Source organism: Ahaetulla prasina, chromosome 3, assembly GCF_028640845.1.
Source record: "Ahaetulla prasina isolate Xishuangbanna chromosome 3, ASM2864084v1, whole genome shotgun sequence".
Classification (NCBI taxonomy): Eukaryota; Metazoa; Chordata; class Lepidosauria; order Squamata; family Colubridae; genus Ahaetulla; species Ahaetulla prasina.
This window is the reverse complement of record NC_080541.1, coordinates 2,381,686-2,402,454: the sequence shown is the minus strand read 5'-3', so window position 1 is coordinate 2,402,454 and position 20,769 is coordinate 2,381,686. Positions and strand designations below refer to the sequence as shown.

Genomic DNA, 20,769 nt, shown 5'->3' with positions numbered 1-20,769 from the left:
ATCTCTTCTTCAAAACGTCCAGTGTTGGAGCATTCAGATCTTCTGGTGGCAAGTTGTTCCACAGGTTAATTGTTCTAAGTTGCTTCTCTCCTTGATTTAAGAGCGGGGAGGATGGCAAGCCCTACGGGGCGGCCATGCTACAGATCTCCAGATCACTTGAAGTTCACGATCCCCTTTCAAAAGAGCTGGGATTCCCAAAACTCTTCCCTGGGAGACCCAACAGGCCCCAGCCTTAGCATGTATCTGGTTGGGGGCCTGATTTTCGAAGGCAACTGAAATGAGGCAGGACCCACTCAGTCAGCAGTCAGCACAGACAAACGTCCCAGATTTAGAGCGAGTTTGGTGTAATGGGGAGAGTTTGTGAGTTCCAGTCCTGCCTTAAGGACGAAAGCTGGACCAATCACTAAGACCCTGGGAGTTCTAGTCCTTTCATAGGCATGAAAACTGGCTGGGTGTCTTTGATCCAATCGCTCAGAAACAGTGAGTTCTGGTCTCACCATAGACATGAAAGCCAGTTCGGCCACTTTAGGCCAATCACCAGGAGATGGTGAGTTCTAGTCTTGCCTTAGGCATGAAAGCCTGCTGGGTGACTTTGGGCCAGTTTGTTCGTCGCAGCCCGACCCACCTGACTGGGTTGTTGTGGGAAAATGAGGAGGAGGAAGGAGTAGCAGCTATGCTTGCCGCCTTGAGTTACTCATAAAGGCGGGATGAAAATCAAATAAATAAATAAAAAATTAGACTTGGGCCACTGTGACAATCTGTCCCAGGAACCAGAATATCGCCTCCTTTAGGTTGTGAAACTAAATCGAAATCCCAGCTCCTTGGTCAAATGCCAGGTGAGTAGCTTGAACACGAGGGATCTCTTAGCCAAGATTCCCACCTCTGTCTCCTGGGAGCAACGGAACCTCTCATCCACAGCCCACAGCCCTTTCCCTTAAGTCAAAGAGGGGCTCTAAGAGCAGGCCACTTCAATGCAACTTAGATGTCCTCTTTTAAATTCTCTTATTTGTTCTCTCGCCTTTCAAAATGAATTTTGGAGGTTGGCCTTGAGCCAAGAAGACCACAAGAGGCTCAGAGGGAGATTTTAATACACATTTATACACCGCAGTTATTTAATCCCGGCAACAGAGCCGCCGACAACACAGGTTAACAATGCCCAAATTAATGAATCCCACCGATAGATATTCCCCCATCGCTATTGAAAGAATTGCTTGAATATTAGCAGCACCCGGAGGGCTGATCCCTGCTCTTTTCAATAAATGCTTTAATAATGTCGTTCCAACGGTTGGCTACTCAATACTGAGTGAATTAAAGTGATCGATACCCACATTATACGCAATCTGGATGAAAGAAGCCCCCGTTCTCTTGAAATGTCAATCTGTTCTCTGCCCTCCACATCATTTCTGTTTCTAATTTGGGTGGTGGGTCGCCTTCGTTTTTTCTTTTCTTCCCTAATCCACCCCATCTATATCCCCCTTCCCCCCCAAATCAAAGGGAGAAACAACTTAGAATTAAGGAGAAATTTCCTAACAGTAAGAACCAACTGGCCTCCAGAAGTTGTGGATGCTCCCTCACTGGAGGTTTTTAAGACAAAACTGGTCAATCATTTCTCTGAAATGCTATAGGGTCTCCTGCTTGAGCAGGGGGTTGGACTAGAAGACCTCCAAGGTCCCTTCCAACTCTGTTATTCTGGATCCCCATTCACAGTACGTGGAACATCTTGCCTCCAGAAGTCGTGGGTGCTCCATCACTGGAGTTTTTAAGAAGAGACTGGACAGGCATTTGTCTGGAATGGTAGAAGGGTCTCCTTCTTGAGCAAGGGAGTGGACTAGAACAGGGGTTTTCAACCTTGGCAACTTTAAGACTGGTGGACTTCAACTCCCAGAGTTCCTCAGCCAGAAAAGCAAAGCTGGCTGAGGAACTCTGGGAGTTGAAATCCACAAGTCTTAAAGTTGCCAAGGTTGGAGACCTCTGGATTAGAAGACCTCCAACTCAGTTATTGTGTTGTTACTGTATTCTGTAAAAGGCCTTGCCTAACTCGTGAGTTCTCTTGTCTGCTTCTATCCCTCCCTGCAGCCGCGCTGTGCAAAGGAGCCTAGCCATCATTCGCCAAGCCAAGCTGCGGAAGGAGCGGAAGAAGGAATACTGCATGTACTACAACCGTTTTGGGAAGTGCAACCGCGGGGAGAGCTGTCCGTACATCCACGACCCCGAGAAAGTGGCAGTCTGCACCAGGTCTCTTGTCTTTGTCTTCTCCGTCCCCTTTCAGCCCAAAATTAGATGTTACATACCAGCTATAATATCACCTTTTAATACTTAGATCAGTGTTTCTCAACTGTACACATGAACCGTATAATTTATGAAAACATAGGAAGAACAGTTGCAGGATTTAGGTTTGGCTAGTCTAGAGGAAAGAAGGACTAGCGGGGACATGATAGCAGGATTCCAGTATTTGAGGGGCTGCCCCAAAGAAGAGGGGGGTCAACTTATTTTTCCAAAGCGCCAATAAGGCAGGACAAGAAACAATGGATGGAAACTAAGCAAGGAGAGAAGCAACCTGGAATTAAGGAGAAACTTCCTGACAGGGAGGACAATTAACCAGTGGAACAGCTGGCCACCAGAAGTTGTGGGTGCTTCATCACTGGAGGTTTTTAAGAAGAGGCTGGACTGAAATGGTATAGGGTCTCCTGCTTGAGGAGGGGGCTGGGCTAGAAGACCTCCAAGGTCCCTTGCAGCTCGATTCTGATTCTGATTCTGACTTCAACTTCCAGAATTCTGGCTGGGGAATTCTGGGAATTGAAGTCCACCCATCTGAAAGTGGCCAAAGTTGAGAAGCACCGCTCTAGTTTCTTAACACAGTTTAGTTTTTTAAATACAGTTAGTCCTCGACTTACGACCACAACTGAGCCCAACATTCCTGCTGTCAAACAAGACAGTTGTCGAAATGAGTTTCGCCTCATTTGACAAACTTTCTTGCCACCGTCGTTAAGCGAATCACTACAGTGGTTAAGTTGGTAACCCGGTGGTTAAGTGAACCTGGCTTCCCCATTGACTTTGCTTGTCAGGAAGGTCGCAAAAGGGGATCACGTGACCCCGGGACACTGCAACCCGTCATAGGTACAGGCCACTTGCCAAGCATCCACATTTGGATCAGGCGACCGTGTGTGAAGGAGTCACGAGTCCCTTCTTTTAGTGCCCTCGCGTCTTCGAAGAGTCCCTAAATGAATGGCTGTAAGTCAAGGACTGCCTGTATTAAATGAATTTGCAAGTCTGACTGAGCGCTATCTCCTTCTATTCATCTTCTGCTCCAGTGACTTAGAGTCTCTCTGAGCTTCTTCCAAACCTTATCTGGATTTTCTGGACTTCAAAAAATGCTTTCTCCCCTTTAAATGTCTATGGAGAATTTCAGTCCTCCTCCAGGTGATGGGTTGTCTCCAAAGGTTCTTTTTTTCCCCAAGAGGCAACTGGACTTTCTGGTTTTTTCTTTGAAGATGTTTCACTTCTCCTCCAAGAAGCTTCTTCAGTTCTGGCTGGATGGAGGGGAATGGAAGGATTGATACTCCTTGCAGGCAGCTGGTCATTCGCATCCTTTTAGAGGGTCGTTGAGGCCACTTGGTGGTTTGTCCGTGTCCTCAGGTCACCTGGGTAGTGCAAATGGGTGTGCAAATGTCATATTCCTCCCCCCTCTTTTGAGAGAGGGCTGTACAATTTGGACATAATGGCCTCTTTGACCCCGCTTTCAAGCCAGGTGACCCTGAGGACACAGATAAACCTCCAAGTGGCTTCAATGACTCGCTAAAAAGGAGGCAAAAGGATGCAGAGGACCAGCTGCCTGCAAAGAGTATCAATCCTTCCATTCCCCTCCATCCAGCCAGAGCCGAAGAAGCTTCTTGGGTGAGAAGCGAAACGCCTTCAAAGAAAAACCAGAAAGTCCAGTTGCCTCTTGAAAAAAAAGCTCCTTTGGGACTTCAGCTTAAGCAGTAGAACCTGCACAGAGCTAGCCTTCCACTTTCAATCATTATTTGTTTAGCAACCGTTCGACATTACGACCGCACTGAGAGAAAGTGACTCAGAACGGTCCTTGCGCAGTATCCCCAGGCTCCTGGGATCCAAATTCAGGCGCTTGGCAGCTGGCCTGTATTTACGATCTTGCAGGATCTTGGGGATCACGTGGTCACCCTTTGCGATCTTCCCAGCCGGCTTCCGACAAGCGAAATCAACGAAGGAAGCCATGAAGGAAGGCTTCATGACAGCCTGTTTCCCTTAATGTCAGGCACGGAGAATGACGGCCACGCATTCAAATTCCCATGGAATTTAGTCCATTAATGGTTGGCACTCAATTAGTGCAAGGTAGAGTGGTGCGGTGGGGTAGAGGTGGAGCTCTCGCCTCACCATCAGGAGGCTGTGAGTTCGATCCTAAGTAGAGGACGATATTTCTCTCTCTGGGCCACAGTGAGAATGTATCTGCTGAACAAAACTCCGCACTGGCGACAGGAAGGGCATCCGGCCAGTAAAACAGTCTGCTAGCTCCATTCAGTTGCCCAGACTCCACCCCGCAAGGGATTATGGGGGTCGTTAATTGACGGTGATGGTTGACTCAGTTGGTTCAAGGTAGGAGTTAAAAGGCTTCAAGAAGGGATGGACTGTTTGTGAAGGACTCTCTCCTTCTACCATTGCAGTCATTTCCTTAACAACCATAGTAAAAAAAAAAATTTGTTATAAAACCAGGCACGAGTCACTTAACCATTGCCTTGCTTTAGGATCAGAAATTCCAGTGCCCAGTGGTGGTCCTAAGCCGAGGACCACCCGCCCCTCCCGTGAGCTCTTCTTCCTCACTCTCTGCCTCTCCTAAGTCAGTCCTCCCTTTGGTCCCCTTGACAGATTCCTCCGCGGCGCCTGCAAGAAGACGGATGGGACGTGTCCTTTCGCACACAAGATTTCGAAGGACAAGGTTGGTTTGCCTCAGTTGCTAAGTGGCTCTCTGCGGAGACAGCTGCATTGAGGGCAGGGGGGGGGGCGGGGGGGGCGATGCCTCCGACACTTTCTAATCTCCTTCATTGGCACATCCCTCGACGAAGCGTTTCCCCACCGTTACGGGGACGCTTCCCCCTAATGAGAGCAAAGTGTGTCTCTTGAACCAACTCGAAGCATCGGTACTTTAACATATTAAGCCGGGTGCCGCTCGGCAGCACCTGAGCCTGCCTGCCTGCCTGCCACTTGAGTAGGGATTACGGGGATAAAGGGTCGAGCAGCTGAGGCCCTGGCCGACACACACACATTCACACACACGTAGATGTACCTCCAGGCTGATTCCTTGGCCATGCAAAAAAAAAAAATACAGCTTGAAGAACACCTGTGATGACCTGGGGCACGACACAGAAGCAACACAGGCAGCTGATGGTTCAAACAGCCCCTTTATTGCTCCAACTTTCTCCCAAACGCTCCCACGTTTCTGAAAAGTCCCAGAGCAAAGTGATCTCCCTCTCCCTCCCTCTCTCTCTCTCTCTCTCTCTCTCACACACACACACACACACACAAACACACCCCTCTAGCAGCCACTGGCTGCAAGTAGTCCAGCACAACGCTGTGAGCACAACAGCTACAAAGCAGGGCGAGAGAATAAGTCAATGAGTCTAGGAAGCAAAGGAACAAGGGAATGGTTTTAGTAAGCAAGAAATAAAGCAAGAAGTCCAGGAAATGTCCAACATTAGCAACGGCACACAACACTCCATGACTTCAGCGTTTGTTCCTGACAAATGCCCCTCCCCACAGCGTCTCCTTAAGTCTCAGTCCCCGGGTGTGCCTTGTGAAAAGGGGCAGGGTACTCTCCTCCCGAGTAGATGGCTCAGTCTGTGCTGTTCTCGCCTTCTCTCCACTCTCCATGCTCGAGGATCAGGAGGGGATGGTCCTTGCTCATCGCGTGAGCTCTGTGTCTCACGTTCACTGCTTTGCCTTTCTTGGTCCTCCTGCCCCCCTTCCTCCCTCCCTACAAACCGTCCCTGGCCTGACTCGGCCTGCTCCTCCCCACATGCCAATGAAGCCACCCCCTGGTTCTCCGTGGGCTCCAGTTCCAGCTCGTCTTCCTCCGCGGATTCACGCTCCAACGGGGCATGACAACATCCTCCAAGCTCAGCATTCTGGAAGTTGATCCTAGCTACCTTATAATATAGGGCGGCACGGTGGCTCAGCAGTTAAGATGCTGGGCTGGACTAGAAGACCCTCAAGGTCCCTTCCAGCTCTATTCTGATTCTGATTTCTGATTCGTTGGCTGGAAAGCCAGCAGCCGAGGTTCGAGACCCAAGCGCCTCGTGATGAGGGGTGAGCTCCTGTCCTTGCTCCAGCTCCTGCTAATCGAGCAGTTCAAAGGCACTGCTTGGTTAGGTACCACTTTGCTGAGAAGGGAACAGCGCTCCGTGACGTCACGGTGGCCACGTGACCATGGAAATGTCTCAGGACAGTGCTGGGTCAATGGCCTTGAAAGAGACATGAGAACTGCCACCCACAACTAGAGTCGGAAAGATGATAGCAGTTTCCAGTATTTGATGGGTGGCCCCAAAGAAGTGGGGGGGGGAGATCAACCCATTCTTCAAAGCGCCAGAAGGCAGGACAAGAAACAATGGATGGAAACTCATCAAGAAAAGAAGCAACCTGGAATTCAGGAGGAATTTCCTAAGAGTGAGAACAATTAACCCGTGGAACAGAAGTTGCCTTCAGAAGTTGTGGGGGCTCCATCGCTGGAGGGTTTTAGAGAAGAGACTGGACAGCCACTTGTCAGAAATGAGTCTCCTGTTTCAACAGGGGGTTGGACTAGAACAGGGGTCTCCAACCTTGGTCCCTTTAAGACTTGTGGACTTCAGTTCCCAGAGTTCCTCAGCCAGCTTTGCTGGCTGAGGGACTCTGGGAGTTGAAGTCCACAAGTCTTAAAGGGACCAAAATTGGAGACCCCTGGACTAGATGACCTACAAGGTCCCTTCCAACTCTGTTAATCTGTATCTAACTTCGCTCTGCACAGCTGCCGACTCAGCAGGTAAAAGCCCAGCTGGCCAGATGTGCCGACAGGATGAGAAACTGCTTATGTACTTTTTGTGTGTGTGTGTGCAGAACAGCTGGCTGCGTTCGTTCAAGGCTGCCTCTCCCGGAAGGCTTGGTTTGGCGAGGGGCTCACAGACCAGGTCCCCGGAAAAAGCAGGAAAAGATTTAAAATTTGCAGGATTCTATTGGGACCGACTAAAGCTCTGTTTCTGGTGACCGGCCCAGATTGGATCCTGCAACCTGGGACACGTCAATTCGCCTTCATTCGCGAAGTTTAAATTGGCTGACGCCATATAATTTCTGGAGAGGACAGATGTGCTCAATCTTCCTTTTGTAACAACACAAAAATAGTTTTGCAACTGACATGTTGTCTCGAGTTTTCAGTTTTGCCTTGGAATTTTCGGGTGGTCTCCATCCCAACTGAAGCTTCGCCGTGTGTGTGTGTGTGTGTGTGTGTGTGTGTGCGCGCGTGCGCGCGCGCGCTTCTGTGTTGTCTTTTGCAGTGACAAGGTCACTGTCGTGTCCCACTCCTCCGCTGACGGCCGGGTCAGGGAAATCCGAATCAGGCGTGCCTCTGCAGCTCTGCCAAAGTCCTAGCAAAGTCCTCAGGGCAGGCAGGAGACCAGAAAGTGACTTCAGCAAGATATGTTCGACTTTGCCTGACTCAGAGAATGCCAGAAAGCAGGTCCTTTATATAGGCCATGGGGTGTGGCTCCATGACTCAGCACTTATCCAGGCCTGCCCCTCCCTTCCTTCTGTTGCCTCCGTCTATCAAGTCTTCTGACGTGAGGGTCACTCCAGTCTGCAGCTGTTGGTAATTGACCTCCCTCAGGCTCACATGCTGTGAAGGAGGGGGAGGGGTCTAGTTGCTCCGTTTGCCTGGGCATGGAGCCAGAGCTGGGGGCTGGAGATACTTCCTCCTCTTCAGCCTGTCTGGGCATGGAGCCAGGGCTGGGGTCGGGAGGCATACTAGGACATTCCTCCGTGTTCGGAAGCAGATAAGAAGACCTCGGCTGTGGTGAGATTGGGCGAGACACAACAGTCACCCTTCCGTACAGGAAGTCCTTGACTTACCACCATCCGCTTAGTGACTCTTTAAAGTCACAAAGCTACTGAAAAAAAGTGACTTATGACCATTTTTCACACTTACGACCTCTCCGTAGTCACGTGATCAAAATTTGGACGCTTGGCAACTGGGTCATATTGATGACGGTCGCCGGGTCCCCCAGGGTCAAGTGATTCCCCTTCTGGCAGGCAAAGTCAGCGGGGAAGCCCGATTCGCGTAACGCCTGAAGCAGTGACTCACTTAACAAGTGTGGCAAGAAAGGTCGTAGAATGGGGTACAACTCACTCAGCCCATGTCTCGCTTAGCCACAGAAATGTTGGGCTCAATTGCGGTCGTAAGTCGAGGACCACCTGTATTTATCCCAAGGGGTCACGTGATCCACTTTTGCGACCTTTTTTTTTTTTTTTTTGAATTTGTATCCCGCCCTTCTCCGAAGACTCAGAGCGGCTTACACTGTGTCAAGCAATAGTCTTCATCTGTTTGTATATTATAATACAAAGTCAACTTATTGCCCCCAACAATCTGGGTCCTCATTTTACCTACCTTATAAAGGATGGAAGTCCGAGTCAACCTTGGGCCTGGTGGGGCTTGAACCTGCAGTAATTGCAAGCAGCTGTGTTAATAACAGACTGCTTAGTCTGCTGAGCCATCAGAGGCCCTCCATCCATCCATCCATCCATCCATCCATCCATCCATCTGTCCATCCATCAGTTCATCCACCTGCCCATCCATCCATCCCTCCAGCAATTCATTCACCTATCAATTCACCCATCCACCCTCCATCCAATCATCCATCCAATCCAATCCATCCATCCATCCATCCATTTATTTTATTTTTTTTTAGTTTGAATTTATACCCCGCCCTTCTCCGAAGACTCAGGGCGGCTTACATTGTGTTAAGCAATAGTCTTCATCCATTTGTATATTATATACAAAGTCAGCTTTTATTGCCCCCAACAATCTGGGTCCTCATTTTACCTACCTTATAAAGGATGGAAGGCTGAGTCAACTTTTTTTTGTTTGTTTGTTTACATTTATATCCCGCCCTTCTCCGAAGACTCAGGGCGGCTTACAGTATGTAAGGCAATAGTCTCATTCTATTTGTATATCTACAAAGTCAACTTATTGCCCCCCCCCCAACAATCTGGGTCCTCATTTTACCTACCTTATAAAGGATGGAAGGCTGAGTCAACCTTGGGCCTGGTGGGACTAGAACCAGCAGTAATTGCAGGCAGCTGTGTTTTAATAACAGGCTTCTTACAGCCTGAGCCACACCGCGGCCTGGTGGGGCTTGAACCTGCAGTAATTGCAAGCAGCTGCTGTTAATAACAGACAGACTTAGTCTGTTGAGCCACCAGAGGACCTTCTGACAAGCAAAGTCAATGGGGCAGTCAGATTCACTTAACAACCATGCTACTTAACCTAACAAGTGCAGTGATTCACTTAACAAGAAAGCCGTAAAATGGAGCAAAGCTCACTTAACAATGGCCTTACTTAGCAATGGAAATTTTGGGGCTCAATTGCAGTTACAAATCAAGGTTTGCCTGCATCTGAACTTCAGTCACTTTAAGACAGGTGGACTTCAGCTTGGAAATGTTGCGGCTCAGTTGCGATCGTAAGTCGAGGAGTACCTGGAATCCATGGAAGTGACACAGTCCTTTCCTTTCCTTAGAATAACTTGATTGTAACTTTGAAGGCACACTAAGCGCCATGCGTTAAAATGAAATTTCATGGCATGTAGCTCTCCAAGGGTCTCCGCCTCCAATATACACTACAGAAACGACGACACAAATATAAAAAAATAAATACAAAATTATACAGAGGCCCACATATATATTATACGGCACAGAGAAGCAACACAGTCTAGTTCAAGTGTATACATGTAAGTGGGGAGGAAAAAACCATTTTAACGTTTATATATGCTGTTTTACATTTCAATATTTTATTTTATCTACCTACCAGAGTCCAAAGATCGCTTTTTGCCTCCTTCCTTCCTTCCTTCCTTCCTTCCTTCCTTCCTTCCTTCCTTCCTTCCTTCCTTCCTTCCCTCCCTCCCTCCCCTAACACACATATGCTCTTGCCTTCTTTCCATTTTTAACTTTTATATATACTGTTTTCTATTTTCAGATTTTAGCTTTCCTTCCTTCCTTCCTTCCTTCCATTTTCATCTCCTTCCTTCTTTCCTCCCTCCCTTCCCTTCCCTTCCCTCCCCTCCCCTCACATAGATAGATGGAACAGAACTTCATTGTCACTTCAATTGTACACTAATCGGCATACGTTAAAATGAAATTTCATTGCCCGCAGCTCTCAAATGGTCACCACCTCCAGCAGACGCTACCCAAACATGACAAAAATATCAATCCATAAATACAAAATTATGCATAGGCCCACATAGATTCTAGGACACAGAGAAACATTCCCACCGCATTTGCGAACGAAGGGAGAGTTCACTTTGCTTGTCTCCCGCAGAACGATGCAACCCGAGGGAGCTGCGAGCGGAAAGGGGGGCGTCTGCTCCCCACATTCAGACCCTGCCGGCTGGGCCAGGCGAGCTCCCTCTGCATAGGGGAGAGATGCTTGCCGGTGATTTATAGCCGAGGGAGAGGGCTGACTTCTGCACCTGATCCTGTAGCTTCCTGTTAACCTGGTAATTACCAGAAAAAGGTGGCGGCAGCCTCGTTTATCAAAGTGGGGCCGAAAGAGAGCAGCTGGTGAGTTAATTCCTCCAGCAGACATGGGGGCTCCTGCCACGGTGAGGTTTGGACCTTCCTGCACACCTGAGCGGAGCCCCTTCTTTTAACCCGGCGGGTTGTGCCCAGAGGGAGCATCCAGCCATTTCAAGGGACCTTGGAGGTCTTCTAGTCCAGCTCCCCCCTCCCTCCACTCAAGCAGGAGAACCTATACCATTCCAGATAAGTAGCTGTCTGGTCTCTTCTTAAAAACCTCCAGGGGTGGAGAGGAGGAGACGGCATTGTGGGGCAAAGGCCCTCCATCTCCTGGCCCCATCCTGAGTGGGCCCCGGGGCCTCTCCTCCCGACGGCTCTGATCGGAGACAAAGGTTAGTGGTAGGCTGCTGCTGCTACAGCTTTTCCCCTTCAGGAGACTTGACAAGAATCAGCATTTTTCTCCCTAATAGAGCTTCAAAATTCTGTGGTGAGCAATTTGGAAATTCACGTTGAGTTTCGGGTTCATTAGCTGCCGGCTCGCGAAGGCGGGCGCCTCGTCGGAGCTGCCTAATATGGCCGCGGCGCGCGAGCGCTTTGCGTTAATGTTGCCGTTATTTGCAGGGACGTCGCCGGGTGCAAACAAGGTTAATTGAAACGAGAAGGCAGTTCTCGGGGTAATGGCTCAGCCCCGGCAGCTGGGAGGGGCCCGAGTCCTGCATCGGGGTGGGGGCTTTATTATCCTCTTTTTATTAGAGCTAATTTGATCGCTCTATCAAAAGCTACATTAAAGGCGTCCACGGACGGTCAAGCCACGGCCGATCGCCAAGAGAGCCCTGGAGCCCTCTCCTTTATTGGAGTAGCCTGCAGTTAAAAGACAATTAAAAATAAACTCTTTGCTTTTGAAAACTCCCTTTGTTGTTCTGCCTTCTAGCTTGCCGTTCCCTCCCTTCCCCTTCGCTTCTCACACAACGGGAAGTCCTTGACGTACAACACCGTTCGAAATTTCAGTGGCCCTGAAGAAGGGACTTATGACCGTTTTTCACACTTAGGACCATTGCAACATCTCTCCTCCTTGATCAAAATTCAGATGCTTGGCAACTGGTTCATATTTATGACAGTCACAGAATCCCAGGGTCACGCGATCCCATTTTGCAACAAGCAAAGTCCATGGGGAAGCCAGATTCACTTAACAACCGTGTGACTAATTTAACAACCGCAGTGACTGTCTATGGAGATACCTCCAAATGGCCTCAACGACTCTCTAAAATGACCAGCTGTCTGCAAGGAATATAAATCCTTCCATTCCCCACCATCCAGTCAGAGCTGAAGAAGCTTCTTGGATGAGAAGTGAAGCATCTTCAAAGCAAAACTAGAAAGTCTGGTTGCCTCTTGGGACAACCTGGAGGATGGAGAATCTCCATAGACATTTCACTCCTCATAAGTTTTTTCATCTTCATTGCTCTCCATGCAAAATTGCAAATATGACCTCTCCGGTGTACTGTAGAGTGGTACTCTCACGTTCCTACAAAGTGGAAGGGATGGGTTTGGGGGTTGGTTTGTTTTTTCTGACTCGCAGAAGGTCCTCACTCAATCCTCTTCTCTCTTTGCTTCCCCCTGTCAGATGCCCGTCTGTTCCTACTTCCTGAAGGGAATCTGCAGCAACAACGATTGTCCGTACAGCCACGTCTACGTGTCCAGGAAAGCAGAGGTCTGCTCGGACTTCCTGAAGGGCTACTGTCCCTTGGGAGAGAAGGTGAGGATCCAGCTTGTTCTCGGCTTGTAACTCCTCTCTGGTTGGCCCTTGCAAAGGCCAAGACTGTGAAGTCCCTTTACTTGACCCATCTTCAAGTGGAGAAGTGGGGTGTCTCCTTCACCATCTTCAGATCATGACAGATCAGGGCTCTTCAGTTCATACAGGGTAGTCCAAGCTTGGCAACTTGAAGTCTTGTGAACTTCAACTCCCAGAATTCTGGGAGTTGAAATCCACAATTCTGGGAGTTAAAATCCGTAATTCTGGGAGTTGAAATCCGTAATTCTGGGAGTTAAAATCCGTAATTCTGGGAGTTGAAATCCATAATTCTGGGAGTTGAAATCCATAATTCTGGGAGTTGAAATCCATAATTCTGGGAGTTAAAATCCGTAATTCTGGGAATTGAAATCACAATTCTGGGAGTTGAAATCCACAATTCTGGGAGTTAAAATCCGTAATTCTGGGAGTTGAAATCCGTAATTCTGGGAGTTAAAATCCGTAATTCTGGGAGTTGAAATCCATAATTCTGGGAGTTGAAATCCATAATTCTGGGAGTTGAAATCCATAATTCTGGGAGTTGAAATCACAATTCTGGGAGTTGAAATCCACAAATCTGGGAGTTGAAATCTGTAATTCTGGGGTTGAAATCCACAATTCTGGGAGTTGAAATCCATAATTCTGGGAGTTAAAACTGGACACGACTCACTTAACAACCGTGTGACTAATTTAACAACCGCAGTGACTGTCTATGGAGATACCTCCAAGTGGTCTCAACGACTCTCTAAAATGACCCGCTGTCTGCAAGGAGTATAAATCCTTCCATTCCCCACCATCCTGCCAGAGCTGAAGAAGCTTCTTGGATGAGAAGTGAAACGTCTTCAAAGGAAAACAAGAAAGTCTGGTTGCCTCTTGGGACAACCTGGAGGATGGAGAATCTCCATAGACATTTCACTCCTCATAAGTTTTTTCATCTTCATTGCTCTCCGTGCAAAATTGCAAATATGACCTCTCCGGTGTACTGTAGAGTGGTACTCTCACGTTCCTACAAAGTGGAAGGGATGGGTTTGGGGGTTGGTTTGTTTTTTCTGACTCGCAGAAGGTCCTCACTCAATCCTCTTCTCTCTTTGCTTCCCCCTGTCAGATGCCCGTCTGTTCCTACTTCCTGAAGGGAATCTGCAGCAACAACGATTGTCCGTACAGCCACGTCTACGTGTCCAGGAAAGCAGAGGTCTGCTCGGACTTCCTGAAGGGCTACTGTCCCTTGGGAGAGAAGGTGAGGATCCAGCTTGTTCTCGGCTTGTAACTCCTCTCTGGTTGGCCCTTGCAAAGGCCAAGACTGTGAAGTCCCTTTACTTGACCCATCTTCAAGTGGAGAAGTGGGGTGTCTCCTTCACCATCTTCAGATCATGACAGATCAGGGCTCTTCAGTTCATACAGGGTAGTCCAAGCTTGGCAACTTGAAGACTTGTGAACTTCAACTCCCAGAATTCTGGGAGTTGAAATCCACAATTCTGGGAGTTAAAATCCGTAATTCTGGGAGTTGAAATCACAATTCTGGGAGTTGAAATCCATAATTCCGGGAGTTAAAATCCGTAATTCTGGGAGTTGAAATCCGTAATTCTGGGAGTTGAAATCCATAATTCTGGGAGTTAAAATCCGTAATTCTGGGAATTGAAATCACAATTCTGGGAGTTGAAATCCATAATTCCGGGAGTTAAAATCCGTAATTCTGGGAGTTGAAATCCGTAATTCTGGGAGTTGAAATCCGTAATTCTGGGAGTTGAAATCTGTAATTCTGGGAGTTGAAATCCATAATTCTGGGAGTTGAAATCCGTAATTCTGGGAATTGAAATCACAATTCTGGGAGTTGAAATCCATAATTCCGGGAGTTGAAATCGGTAATTCTGGGGGTTGAAATCCACAAATCTGGGAGTTGAAATCCACAATTCTGGGAGTTGAAATCCACAAGTCTTAAACCCAAAGTCGCTTTTCCAAAAAGCAACTGAACTTTCTTGGTTGTTGTTTTTTTCCCCTTGGAAACCTTCTCGTTTCTCATCCAAGAATCTTCTTCAGTTCTTCTTCAGCTTCTTGCATGAGAAGTGAAACATCTTGAAAGGAAAAAAACCAAGAAAGTCCAGTTGCCTTTGGGACAACCATGACCTGGATGATGTATGAGAATCTCCGTAGTAATCTTGACGTTGCCAAGCTCGGACACGGCTGGTTTAGTAGGTTCTGCTCAGCATTCCAGGCAGGGCTGGGTTTCACTTACCTCTCCCATTGGTTCACCCCGCAGGCACCTGGCCTCGAAAATGTGCCTAAATAGCACAACTTGGAGGCGAGGCGGGTGGGCAGGCCTACCAACGCTTGCCACTACCAGTTCCCCTGAAACGGGCTGAATAGCACCTCCGATTCCAGGTCATCCAAAGACCCGTTTCTGTTTTCCAAGCTGATGTTAAAAAAGAAGAAGAAGGGGGGGAAAAAAAGCTCAGCAACCTCAGATGCTCCTCGCCGTTGTTTCAGGGAATGTGAGCGTGTGTGAATGTGTAATTGAACTGGAGGAGTCGGAGCAGGGACTGTTTAGGGAAGCCGTCTCTCCTTCCCATGATAGACAAGGCTTTGATGTTTTAAGCAGCGAACCAGGAATTGAAAGGAGCCATTCGGTCTTGTTTTTTCTACTCCCAAGGTTTGGTCACCTAAAATACAGGGAGTCCTCGGCTTCCCACGGTTCGCTTAGTGACCGCTCAAAGTTACGAGTTACACTGAAAAAAAAGTGACTTATCACCTTTTTTTCCGACTGACAACGGTTGCAAGATCCCCATGGTTACGTGACCAAAATCCAGACGCTTGGCCACCGATTCATTATTTATGGCGGTCGCAGTATCCTGGAGTCGGGTGATCCCATTTTGCGACCTGGATCAAGGGGAAAGCCAGCTTCGCTTAACAACCATATTCCTAACTGAACAACAGCACTGATCCGCTTAACAACGGTGGCAAGAAAGGTCATAAAACGGGGCAGAGTTCACTTAAGAAATGTCTGGCGTAGCAAGAGAAATCTTGGGCTCAATTGTGGTCACAAGCCAAGGACTTCCTGTGCTCACTTTAAGATTAGAGGAACCGTTCTGCTCCGCGATCGCTTTATTATCTGTTGCTGCTTTCAGATTTGGGCACCAAATGTTGGCGGTTTGATTCCCTTCCCTTGGAATCTGGGATCATTTGAAGGGGATGTCACGTAGTCCTCGATTTACGACCACAATTGTGCCTGAAATTTCTGTCACTAAGTGAGACATTTGTTAAGTGAGTTTTGGCCCATCTTACAACCTTTTTTGCCTCCGTTGTTAACTGCAGTTGATAAGGGAGTCACCCGGTCACTAAGTGAATCTGGCTCCTTCATTGACTTTGCAAAAGGAGATTAGAGACACCGCAATGGTCATAATTATGAACCAGTTGCTACGCTTCCGAATTTTGATCACGTGAACGTGGGAATGCTGCAACGGTCGTAACTCTGAACTGCTAGTGACTATTTGAAGGTACAACTTACGACCGTTCCTTGCACTCAACGACCATCGCAGCCATCCCACCGTCAAAATCCAGGGGCTTAGCAACCGGTGTGTATTTATGAATGTACCAGCAACCTTCCCAGCCGGCTTCGGACAAGCAAAAGTCAGCGGGGGAAACCGGATTTGTTTAGCCAAAGCGGCGCTCCATTAACGACTGACTGCGGCTTGCATAACGACCGCAGCATAAAAGTTCGTAAAACTGGACACGACTCACTTAACAATCAGCTCGCTTGGCAGTGGGAATTCCGATTCCTCGTATGTCAAGGAACCTCCGCAGTCGTCACCATTATTAATAACTTGTCCTATTTTGTGGATATTTGCCTGGAAAAACGTTAGAAAGACATTCATTTTCTTTAAAAAAAAAATTGACAGAATTAAGATAGGTAAGAATTTGCTCGTCTCCAGCATGAGAAAAGGCACGTCGTACCCCAGTGGGTTTTTGTGCACACTGTAGCGCGTGCTTGCACACTAAACAAAACCAATACGCTGATGGCAGCACATTCTTTACATTCAAGAAAAGATGTGCGTTTGGCTGGAAGGAACCCTTTTGTCTCCTATCCTTTGTGTTCTCTGATCAGAGGAACGGAATAACCCAGTTGGAAGGGACTTTGGAGATCATCTAGTCCCACCTGCTGCTCGAGCAGGAGGCCCTGTGCCATTTCAGAGAGATGGTTGCCCAGTTCTTTAAAAAAAACTCTTAACGATGAAGCATTCACAACTTGTAAAGGCAAGTCATTCCACGGATTAATTTGTCAGGAACTTTCTCCTTAGTTCCAGGTTGCTTCTCTCCTAGATTAGTTTCCATCCGTTGCTTCCGGTCCTGCCTTCTGATGTCTTGGAGAATAAGTTGACCCCCTCTTCTTTGGGGCAGCCCCTCCAATACTGGAACACTGCCATCGTGTCAGGAAAAGGGGGTGACAGTCAACATTATCCCACAACTAAAGAAAACTTTCCCAGTAAACGTATGAATTCTAACCAATATAAATAAAGTTTGTGTTATGTCGGCCTTGCGGGGCGAACCAGATGCGAACCGTGTTCGTTGGGCTAATTCTGCGTTATTGTGAAGCTACACAGGCGGAATCTGGCAAACCTGAAAGTACATCTCTTTGATGCCGCATGCACCTGTGGATGGCGGGAGCGAGAGAATTGCCGTGTTTTGTGACACTCCGCGCATGCGTGGATGGTGAAGCCACACACGCGTGCTCATATTTCCAGTGCTGGGCAAACCGGTGGTATGTGAAGCCCACCTCTGTTTCCAACTAACAAATATTGCACTTAATTGGATAAATGGCCTAGATATTAACATATAGAACACTTATTCTATTTTTGTGAATCAAAGTATTTTAAAATGTAACCTCTAACTTGTTTATAACTTCTTGAATTCTTCACACCTTACAAAATGGACTACCTACTTCCATCCTATGGGTACCATAGAACGTGAACATAGAATGACAGAGTTGGAAACATATATAGTATTATGTGCTGCTATATAATTTTGTTACTGTTATCTCATGCCGGCTGGCGAAGTCTGGGAGTTGAAGTCCACACGACTTAAAAGTTCCCAAGGTTACACATCTCTGGTCTGGGGTCTCCTGCTTGAGCAAGGGGTTGGACTAGAAGACCTCCAAGGTCCCTTTCAACTCTGTGATTCTGTTCATTAATCGTTGGGACATCTTGCCTCCAGAAGTTGTGGGTGCTGCATCAGTGGAAGTTTGCAAAAAGACTGGACAGGCACTTATGTCAAATTGTAGAGGGTCTCCTGCTCGAGCAGGGGGTTGGACTAGAAGACCTCCGAGGTCCCTTCCAGCTCTGTTATTCTGTCATTCTAGTGCTCCATCCCGCTGCTTTTCTGCGTCCGTCGATGGCCCATTTGTTCAACCGTTCCTGACCATATTGCCATCATCGTTCCAACAGCTCTCTTTATGGCCGGAGCCTGCTTAATTGTACCTAGTTTGGGATTACTTTTAATGAAAAGCAGACTAAAGCCATTATAAATAAATAAACACTAAAATCAAAGTTAAATCCTGCAGCCCTTCCTGATGACAGGCAGGGGAGCCCGGCGACCATCGCTCGAATTTAACTGCTCAGATTTTAGTCACATCCCAGGTGCCTCTGGGCAGGACACGATCTTCAAGCCTTGTTCCACTGCCCATAAAACAGGAGTTCATTTTGCCTGTGGAGAGCTGGATGGGCTGATCGGTGGGACAATGCAGAGGTGATTATATCATGTCCTACTTTGAGCAGGCTATGCAGTCAGCTGCTCTGGTTCACCGTTGAACCAAGTGCTGGGCACAGCCATGGCTGGCCCTTATCTGGACATCTCCTTAGTTCTGGGAATAGGGATGACTAATTAGGCCGTAATTAACAGAATTAACAGAGTTGAAAGGGACATCGGAGGTCTTCTAGGCCAACCCCTTATACAATTCCAGACAAATGGCTGTCCAGCCTCGTCTTAAATGCCTCCATTGATGGAGCACCCTCAACGTCTGGAGGCAAGCCGTCCCACTGATTAAATAATAGAGTAACAGAGTTGGAAGGGACCTTGGAGGTCTTCTAGCCTAACCCCCTGCTCAGAGAGGAGACTCTTATACCATTCCAAACAAATGGCTGTTCAATCTCTTCTTAAAAGCCTTCAGCAATGGAACACGCACAATGTCTGGAGGCAAGCCGTCTGTTGTGTCTTGCCCGCTCTCACAGCAGCCGGGGCCTTCTTACCTGCTCCCGAACACTGAGGAATGTATGCCTCCCGGCCCCAGTCCTGGCTCCATGCCCAGACAAGCTGCAGAGGAGGGGGCACCCCCCGGCCCCAGCCCTGACTCCATGCCCAGGCAAACGGAGCAGCTAGACCCCTCCCCCTCATCCACAGCAGGTGAGCCTGAGGAGGGTTTACTCCCAAGAACAGCTGATTGGAGTGACCCTCGCATCAGAAGATTGGAGAGGCGGAGGCAACAGAGGGAAGGGAGGGGCAGGCCTTAATGAGTGCTGAGTCATGGAGCCACACCCCATGGCCTATATAAAGGATCTGCTTTCTGGCAGTCTCTGAGTCAGGCAAAAGTCGAACTTATCTTGCTGAAGTCACTTACTGGTCTCCTGCCTGCTCTGAGGACTTTGCTAGGACTTTGGGCAGAGCTGCAGAGGCAAGCCTGATTCGGATTTCCCGGACCCAGCCGTCAGCGGAGGAGTGGGACACGACACCGTCCCACTGATTAATTCACAGAATAATGGAATTGAAAGGGACCTTGGAGGTCTTCTAGTCCAACCCCCTGCTCAGAGAGGAGACTCTTATACCATTCTGAACAAATGGCCGTGCAATCTCTTCTTGAAAACCTTCAGGGATGGAGCACCTACAACTTCTGGAGGGAAACCGTTCCCCTGGTTTATTCTTTTCACTGTCAGGAAGTTAATTTTTCATTCCAAGTGGCTCCTCTCTTTCATAAGTTTCCATCCGTCGCTTCTTCTTCTTCAGTGAATGAATTGCCAGAGTGGCATGAAAGGGAAGCAGCTCCTGCCAGCTCTACTGGCATGGTATGAAGAGGGCGATGGAATCCCGCTGATAAGGGAACCTTGAGGTCTTCTAGTCCAACCCCTTGCTCAAGGCAGGAGTCCTTATCCCGTCCTGGACAAACGGTTGGCCAATCTTCTCTTGAAGATCTTCCACAACTCCAGGAGGCAAGCTGTCCCAATTCTTAATCATTCTCCCAGTCACGAAATTCCTCCTCATTTCCAGATTGGGTCTTCCTCTGAGGACCTTCCACCCGTTGCTTCTTGTCCTGCCTTCAGCTACTTTGGAGTATAGCTTGACCCCCTCTTACTTGAGGCAGCCCCTCAGATATTGGAAGATGCTATCATGTCACACACACCCTCCTCTTCCTCCTGTTCACTAGACTGGACATATCCCAGTTCCTGCAACCTTTCATTGTATAGTTTTGAGCCACGATGGCACAGTGGTCAGAGTGCAGTACTACTGGCTACTGCCTGCAGTTTGGCAGTTCGAATCTCACCAGGCTCAAGAATGACTCCGCCTTCGGGCCTTCCAAGGTTGGTAAAATGAGGACCCAGATTGCTGGTTGCAAGATGCTGTAAACCACTTAGAGAGGGCTGTAAAGCACTGAGAAGCGGTATATAAGTCTAAGTGCTAGTGCTAAGTATCGTTTTAGCCTCATAATCATCTTTGGTGCTCTTATCAGCACTCAACATCTTTCTTGTCTCATGGTGACCAAATCATTATACAGTGCTGTGTTTTAAGACTCCATCCAGCTCTTCCTCCAGTGAACAAAGTTGAAGTTGTCCCAAAGGTGCTTTTTCAGGAGGCAACTGGACTTTTTTTGTTTTTTCTTTTGAAGCTGTTTTGCTTCTCATCCAAGAAGCTTCTTCAAGCTCTGGCTGGATGGTGGAGAATGGAAGGATTTATATTCCTTGCAGACAGCTGGTCATTTGCATCCTTTTTAGAGAGTTGTAGGTTTCTCTCTGTCCTCGGGGTCACCTGAGTGGTGCAAATGGATCCTATGGTCTGCAATTTCTGCAGTGAAAATCCAGAGGATATAATTGGGCTGGGGAATTCTGGGAGTCGGAGTCCAGACATCCGAAAGCTGCCAAGGTGGAGGAACACAACGCTAAGGTTGATCTTTCTTTATCCGCCTTTATTGATTGATCTTCACTCCATCCCAGCAAGTCTTAATCTCCTGAATGGGACCAGTC

General features: G+C 48.1%; 1 protein-coding gene across 1 annotated transcript in view; it reads left to right on the top strand.

Moving 5' to 3' along the window:
• ZC3H3 (zinc finger CCCH-type containing 3) overlaps window positions 1-20,769 on the top strand; it is a 229,160-nt gene that overhangs the window by 163,084 nt on the left and 45,307 nt on the right. Inside the window, exons 7-9 of the mRNA XM_058176624.1 lie at window positions 2,077-2,235; window positions 4,882-4,951; window positions 12,386-12,517. Coding sequence (XP_058032607.1) covers window positions 2,077-2,235; window positions 4,882-4,951; window positions 12,386-12,517 — 361 coding nt within the window. The remainder of the gene's footprint in view (window positions 1-2,076; window positions 2,236-4,881; window positions 4,952-12,385; window positions 12,518-20,769) is intronic.